The sequence below is a fragment of the Lactuca serriola genome, chromosome 7 (genome assembly GCF_051521515.1).
Source record: "Lactuca serriola cultivar US96UC23 chromosome 7, Lser_US96UC23_V15, whole genome shotgun sequence".
NCBI lineage: Eukaryota > Viridiplantae > Streptophyta > Magnoliopsida > Asterales > Asteraceae > Lactuca > Lactuca serriola.
The window spans coordinates 48,106,871-48,115,440 of record NC_136414.1 but is presented as its reverse complement, the minus strand read 5'-3'; the positions used below and the strand labels follow the sequence as shown (position 1 = coordinate 48,115,440).

At 33.9% G+C, this 8,570-nt stretch overlaps 1 protein-coding gene across 1 annotated transcript; it reads left to right on the top strand.

Annotated features, from left to right (window-relative positions):
* The first annotated feature begins 7,802 nt into the window (after nucleotides 1-7,802).
* Nucleotides 7,803-8,225, top strand: LOC145063948 (uncharacterized). Its single transcript, XM_079011498.1, has one exon. It carries the CDS (start codon nucleotides 7,803-7,805, stop codon nucleotides 8,223-8,225), a length of 423 nt encoding a protein of 140 aa, XP_078867624.1.
* Nucleotides 8,226-8,570: the final 345 nt, after the last annotated feature.

The following is an 8,570-nucleotide window of genomic DNA, read 5'->3' as shown; positions in this document are numbered from 1 at the left end:
TCATGGTAATACATTAGATCACCTTAGAGTATGACTACCATTAGGGACACCTTAGAATCGTCGGTTATCCTGTAAAGATAGTAAATTAGGATAAATAAATATATTTTAAAAATATAATAAGATAGGATCGTTAGATATCCTAGAGATAATAAGAAATGATCATCAGATATCTTATAAAGATAGTAAATTATGATAAATAAATATATTTTAAAAAGATAATAAGATATGATCGTTAGATATCTTATAGATAATAATAAATGATCGTCAGATATCCTGAAAAGATAGTAAATTATTATTAATAAATATATCCTAAAAAGATAATAAGATAGAAACGTTAAATATCTTAAAAGATAGTAAGCAAGAGTTGATAAAATTCTTTAGGAAATGTTTTTCTAAAAGAAAAATGATTCTTAAAATAATACAGCCTAATAAAAGTTGAAAACTATAAAAACATATGCACTAACCAACAATATGTTGACGTTTTCAAAAATCGCATGTGCTCCTAGGATGAAATAGAGATCTAATCAATGAATGGTTATCGACATGAAGACTTGTAGACTTTTGTTAGATATGTATTTATAATTGGCACTCTATGATTTGAGAGATCTTTATACGGTCACCACTCGGCATTTTTCGCTATCGGGCGGGGACGGTGTGACAAATATAAATTTATTTTTTTTACATATCTCGTTTGTTCTAGTAGATGCATGTGTCTTGACTTTTGACGCCTAGTCAAAATGTAGAGGCAATTGACTATAGAAGTTTCTAATTAGACTCCTAAATATATTATACGACGATCTAAACAAATATAATTATGTGTAAGGGTTTTATTAGACCCAATAAACTTCATTGGTCGAACCAAGTTGGCCTTTAAATGATAAATTTATACACATCTACACTAATCAAAACTTTTTTTATGTAATACATAATACATAACAAAAGATGATAACAATAAAGTACACTATAAATATAATAAAAACGGTAAATCACAAAATACGCACATACCATGAACATTTAACACAATACTCAAATTATAACTCAAAATCGTATTTATTGGTTTTTAACTTTTTTTAAGAGAACTTCTCTAATAAGAGTTTTTAGACCAGTTTCGTGCAACAACTAAATTCCACTTGCGAACATTAGGTTGTGTTCTCTCAAAATCGCTACTAACACAACTAAAAATCACTAGAGCAAAACTCAATGGTCATGGGGATTGAATAGTAGTTTTCAGCCTTCTATTGTTAAATGAACATGCACTAATAAAATATTATTTTAATTGGTAATAGAACATATATTATCTTTTTCAACATTAGCAGTTCGACGGATATATATTATCTATGATAATGACATTTTAAGGAGAATTGCAAGGAAATTATATGAAAATTGACCACATAACTAAAATGCATTAAATAATTGATAGGCTGATCGTCTACAACCTAACATCGATACGAACGTCCCCACTATGTGGCAATAAGCCAAAATCCTTTGGAAAAGTCAATAGTCAACGAGTAGGTTTTATTAATTGATTAAAATAAAAATAAAAATCTTGATCACAAAAATCTTTAGCGGTGAACAGTATTGGAAGCAGACTCCTGCCGATAGGCGGCGATATCGTCGAAAAGATGGATCCGAGCATATAAGGTGCTGCCTGAAGAAGCTTCATATGGTTGTGGAACCCGCCTCCAACGGATATAGTTTCAAAAAAAAAAATCATTTTACACGGTTATAAATTCTCTTATACTCTTTTTTTTTCAATTCCAATTCATTTCCTCTTTAGATTTCATTCTCATTTCAATTCAAATTTTTTTTAAAATTGTTGTTATTCTTAAGCTAGTCACATGATCCGAAATCGAAAAAGTAGAGTTGGTCAGCACCGACATTTTTGAAAATAGGCAGGTTACTCAACACAGATCGTCATATTTTTAACGATTTGTTCTAGATATTTTTAAACAGCAACTTGGGTGTTTAGATCGTTCAACAAATCAAATTACTGCCAAATGGAAAGATATACAGAAAGTGAAAGACTTTTTAGTGTTATTTTCACTCACAATATGAATACTCAGGAGGTTAGAGTTTCCGACGAAAATGTATTAAACATAACAAATTATTAGCATTGCAAATACCATAACATAAAATATTTTTGTTACGAGGCAGCATAAAATATTTAAAAATCATTATTGTTTTAAGAATTTAAGTATTTCTTTTAGTTTATCGTTCCTCGTTCGTAATACTTGTAGTATTTCTTTTTATCATACTTGTCGTTTTAGATGTAATTTTTGTTTTATTGTAGTATGTTTTTTAATTGAATTTTATTTTAATATTATTTTATAATTTTTTTTTATTTTAAATTAGTAAAAGTTTATTTTGAAGAATAAAAAATATGTTATATTATATTTTATTTTACATATTCTAATTCAATTAAATTAAAATAGTGATGTGTCAAGTGGTTGAATAAATTAGAAGAGAGAAGTTTACATGTGATGCCAGATAAGAAAGATAGAAAAAAAAATGATATTGAGTTGATGTGATTAGTAGATAATTGGGATGAATGGATACTAAAGAAGAAATTGACATATCCGATTTGGTTTGTTTAAATAACAAACAAACGTCTCATTTTAAAAATTTTACATGTAAAAGAAAATTGTAAGAACAATATTCGTATTCTTAGACAAATTTTCACAAATGGTTTTGATTTTATCCCCAAAACATCATTTTGAAACTTTTTTTTTTGCATGAATAGCTTCTTTGAACAAAATTTTACATATCAAATAGTCCTTATTGTAGATGTCGGCTTGATGGAACCATTAAGTTGATGTAATTTTAAAAAAATGTTTCTTACATTTTGTAAAATTTCATCTGATGACCATTTATCAAACTCCGTCTAAGGACTATTCTAAAATTTAGTTATATAAATATTACATTTTTAAGTTTTAGTTTTTTTTTATTTGATTTATTAAATACTACAAATATATTTTAATTTCATATATATATATATATATATATATATATATATATATATATATATATATATATATATATATATATATATATATAATTTGGATTGTCGAAAATTTATCTAAATTATTTAAACTACAATATATCATTAAATATTTTTTTCTATTTTTTATCTAAAATTATTTAAAATATAAAAAAACATCATTTTATCTATTTTAATTTTAATGTGATACTATTTTCAAGATGAATCTTTATTTTTTATATAAATATATTTATTTTTATAAAACAAATATGATACAATATTATTTCTAAAATACAAACATTTAAAACATATAAAATATTTTTATTTTTCTTTAAAGAAAATGACTTGAATGAAATATATTTAAATTTTGATAAAGCTAAATAATTTTATTAAATTAAATATCAAAAGTTTATATCGAACTAATACAAAATTTAATGTATGTTATTCAGATTTAATTTTTATCCAAACCAATTAAGCCAATTAAATTGAATTTCATTTGGTTCTACTTCAATTAATATTTTTAAAGTTAAAACAATTCATTAATTATTAACTTTTAGTTTTAATTGGAGACAACAACATACTTATATTATGAAACTAAAACGGAAACATATTTTTACTTTTAAGCATAACAATATACTTATATTTCAAAAAAAAATAACGGCAAACTATTATTTTTATAATAACATTTTTTTATGATAACACATTGTATTTTTTTCGTAAAAGTAAATATATTTTTATAAGAAAAATAAAGATAAACATTGAAATCACATCACCTAAAAACTAAAAATTAATAAGATGATGTTTTATATTTCAAATGTTTTTAGAAAAAAAAAATTAATAAAAGAAAAAGAAAATATTTAATGATGTATTGTAATTTAAATATTTTAGATAAAGTTTAATAACAAAAATTATTTATATATTAAATAAAATGTGTAACACCCGTTTCATGCTATTTCATTTAAACCCTTGGCAATTTAAAATTTTAGCATTTAACCCCCTTACGTCAGGCGTACCATCCTTGTACGTCGGGCGTATGCCAGGATAAGGATCGTGGTGGTGGAGGAGTACGTTGGGCGTATATATGGGTATGTCGGGTGTACTCGTGCAATTTCCAAAACCCTAAAATTTAGGGTTGTGTCACTTATTTAAGCATTTTAATCCCCTTATACCTCCTTATGACCAACCTCCATTTCCTCCAAACCCTAAAATCGAAACCTTAGCTCTTATGAGTGAGATTTGAAGCTTGAGAGTGATCATTGAGTATTCTTGATAGAGAAGGAAGATTATTCAAGAGGTGGTGGTGCAGTCTAGTCTTTGGATCCAGAGTCTACATCTCCTTGTTCACCTTTTTAAGATATAAACTTCAAACCTTAGAGCTTGTTTTGATAGATCTAGTCTAGACTTTTTTTAAGTTCATTTTGTCCCAAAAACTTGATCTTTGTGAGTTGGGAAAACTCCAGAGCATATGAGTTGTCCTTTCAGACATTTTAGGGTGCTTAGAGTCATATAAATGTTAGCTTGGTCCCTTCCTATCTTCCACGAATGAGCTATGGAGATTTTGGTGAAGTGAAATGTTAGGGTTTTAGGATTAAGCTCTCTTTATCCATGCAAAGGCATAAAGTAAGAGACTTTATGCATTAGTACATCCTTTAAGGATCAGATTTGAGGTTGGAGTAAATTTCTTAATATTAAGACATTAAAAATTGAATTTTGGGTAATGGTCGCGAACGTTGAGCGTAATCTTGGCTACGTCCAGTGTAGCCAGTTGTGAACCCGAATCCTCCTGCCTTACACTCAACGCTCGGCGTAGAGATTTGTACGTCGCACATACGACCATCGTTGACTTTCATTGACTTTTGACCAAGGGTGCCTTTGTTAATTTGTGAGGGTTTTGGATCTTGGGAGGGACAAAATGGTCTTTTGCCTTAATTTATGGATTAGACTTGGCTTGGGATTAGTGAAGTATGAAGATTACCTTAAGTATTAATTAGGGTTAATTGGTGTAATTAATAGGTGGAGTCTAATTCCAGCAGTTCGGGTGTGAGTTATATCAGTCATTTGTGCGAGGTGGGTCTCCTCACTTATTCTTACCTATATGGTAGAATAGATTCATATATGTGATGACCAGTTGGGTCTATGTGCTATTAATGTGATATGTGTTACTTTACGTGTGCTGAGATTTCGGGTAGTCTCCAGGGTTGCTGATAACCCACATGGCGTTCTGTTTACCCACTGAGACTTCGGGTAGTCTCCAGGGTGCTGATAACCCATAACTATTTATTTTGTGATGTATTGTATGTGGTATTTTGGGTAACTCACTAAGCTTCATGCTTACAATTATTGATTAAATGCGTTTCAAGTACTTCTGAGGATCACGGGTAAGCAAAGGCTTGATTGTACACATTCTCCTATAGTTTATGATATTTTAGGACACTCTGATAATTTGATGATGATTTGTAGTTGACACTGTGATTTTCTTGTGCTGGTTTTATGAAAAATGTCTTTATATGAAATTAAAAATGAAAATTTTGGTTGCAAAACTGAATGTTACAAGTTGGTATCAAAGCCCTGGTTTGAGGGATTTGGATGAACACTCATGGGATTCCAAACTCAAACTAAGGATCTGAGGATTTTCATAAAAACTTTTCAAACGAAACAAAGGATTTCAAAGGAGAAAACTCGATGAAGCATTGTGTACAATCAGCCAGAGCTCGAGTGATAGTTTCCCAAAATATCTCTACTTATTCTATGTGTAGTGTTGAGCTGTTATCTTATGAATTGATGGAACTGCATGCTAGGTGATAGGCTAAGGATCCTTAAGGAAGAGTGTGCTAGGGTTTCCTAATTTGAGATGACTTTAGCTTAAGAGATTTCTTCTACAAGATTGAACCTATCCATGCTATTTTCTTTGTGTATGATGCATAATTTTACATAGTTAGGATTTTATAGCCTTAGAATGTCTGATTTAGCCTTTCTTCATGTTCCTTGTTTGGTTGTAGACTTAAGGTAGAATCATTTATTCGACTGTCTATCTAGTCCAATATTATGTATGATTGGCATGCGGGAAGCAAATGGCGAGGATAACGGAGATCTTTACAAGGTGGAGTGGTGCTAGAGGAGTAGTCTAGGATGAGTACCTATATGCTTAGTAGTGGTTCCGGGGAACCTGCATGGTGACTGTAGATCTATTCTTGATAAATAAAGTTCTTGTGACTTAGGGTCTTCAGAAGACGACTTGAGGAAATACGAATTGTTGTGGAAGGTAGTATTAGCGTCGTACTATTGAAAGCACTGGATCCATACACGACTCAAAAAGGAATCTTAGAGTACTAATGAGCTTGCAGGAGTGTGTAAGTGGTTGGGTATGCGCTTTAGCCTATTTCCGATGGTTTTCTTGTGTGTTTCAGTATGGTGGTTACTCGAGGTTTAGGCTCTAGCCACCCCGAGAGGCCGAGTGCCAGTGATGATGAGATCTATCGGATCATTGTCGCCGAGGTGGCCGCGGCGATTAGAGAGGTCATACCAGAGATGTTCGGGTCTATTAAGACCATGATGATCAAGATTTAGATGAGCGTTATGTCATCGTCATTGAGGCAATTGTTTCCACAGCTACTATAGTTGTTGTTGCTACGAGACCGCATGGGGGTGATTCATTGTGGTATCGGGAGCACAACAACACGAAGCCACCATAGTTTGATGGGACCCAAGACCCAATTGCCATGATGATATGTATTTCAAACGTTGAGGATTGTTTCTACACTTTCTCCTGTCCAGAGAATTTGAGGGTTCGCTTTGCGTTGAACCTAATTCGCTTGGGAGCGAAGGATTGGTGGAAGTTTGTGATGGCTGACTATTCTCTTGTCGAGCATTCTACAGTGAAATGGGAGAAATTTACCAAGATGTTCAAAGATGAGTTTGTGTCGGTGGTTGAGAGAAAGAGAGAGAGAGAGAGAGATGTTGGCCCAGGAGTTCCTATCTCTCAAGCAGAAGACAGAGACGGTGACTAAGATCATAAGGATGTTCCATAAGAGGGCCCTATTCTTCCATGAGCACGTCTCTTCAGAGAAGGCACATGTTAGTCAGTATCTAAGTATCCTGAGGAGGGATATCCGTAAGTTCGTGCTGAAAACTTCATATTGGAAATTGGATGATTTGCAGACCAATGTCGGGAGGAGGGAGATGGAGCTGGAGACTCAGGCGTGAGAGGAGAGGGAGACTCAGGGGAGAGATAAGAAGCTAGTGCAGTCGTAGCCAACAAATAAGGGGATCAAACCTGCTGACTCGAGAGTTGAAGGCTAGAAGGGACGCACTTGCAGCAAGTGTGGCAAAGGGCTTGAGGGACCTTGTCGTTCAGGGACTATCTGCTACATGTATGGTAAGGAAGGGCATAGGGCAAAGGATTTCCCCAAGGGATTTCTGGGTTGCTTCAATTCCAACCAGATGGGTCATATGAGGTCTGATTGTCCATATCTTGCATCAAGGACAGTTCAGGCTCCTGCTCCTACTACCCTGCATATTACTGATGGTCGGCAGGGGAAGGCCGAGGATCCGAGGGTTCGAGGGAGAGCATTACTGTTGATGACAGAGGAGGTCCGATCAGCACTGGGTGTCATGGCTGGTATGTGTTTCTATATTATTTTTGTTGTATTGTTTTATGTTTTCCTATGATATTGCTCCTGTTAGGTACTTTCCTTGTGAATTCTATACCTGCTCTAGCGTTGTTTGACTCGGGTGCGAGTCAAACTTTTATGTCATCATCCTTTTGCCATGATTTTAGCATTGCACGTGAGGCTTTGAGTAGACCATTGAGGATTTCCATATTGTGATGGGAGATGTATCCGTTGTCATAGGTTTGGATTGGCTGATACAGTTTGGGGATCTGATTGACTGTGAGCGGAAATTGGTGACAGTTCGAGATCCTAATGGGAGAGGGCTTACCATTTACGGTGAGGGTACCAGGTCAGGATCGGCTTTATGCTATGCCACCAGGGCGAGGCAATGTTTTCATCATGGGTGCATGGGTTATTTGGCATATGTGGTGGATACCAGGATTGATGAGAATAGATCGAGTTACATCTTTGATGTTCCTATTGTGTGTGATTTCCCCGATATTTTTCCGGAGACGTTTCCAGGTGTGCCTCCCAAGATGCAGGTGGAGTTTCAAATCGACTTGATCCCTGGTGCGACACCAATTGCCAAGGCACCATATCGCCTTCCGCCACCCGAGATGCAAGAGCTATCCTCTTAGCTTCTAGAGTTGTTAGGGAAGGAGTTTATTCAGCCAATTAGTTCACCGTGGGGAGCATCGATCCTATTCGTCAAAAGGAAGAACGGTTCGCATCGGATGTGTATTGAATATAGAGAATGAACAAGATGACAGTGAAGAACTGTTATCCGTTGTCGAGGATTGATGATCTTTTCGATTAGTTATAGGGGGCATCTTGGTTTTCCAAGATCGATATGAGGTCTGGTTACCATCAGATGAGGGTGCGAAAGGAGGATATTCATAAGACGGGCTTCCGAACTCGTTATGGGCATTACAAGTTCATGTTGATGCATTTTGGGCTCACCAATGCACCGACAACATTCATGG

Excerpts from the sequence above, each read along its gene's own strand:
- LOC145063948 (XM_079011498.1), top strand. The coding sequence starts at position 7,803 with ATGGGAGATGTATCCGTTGTCATAGGTTTGGATTGGCTGATACAGTTT.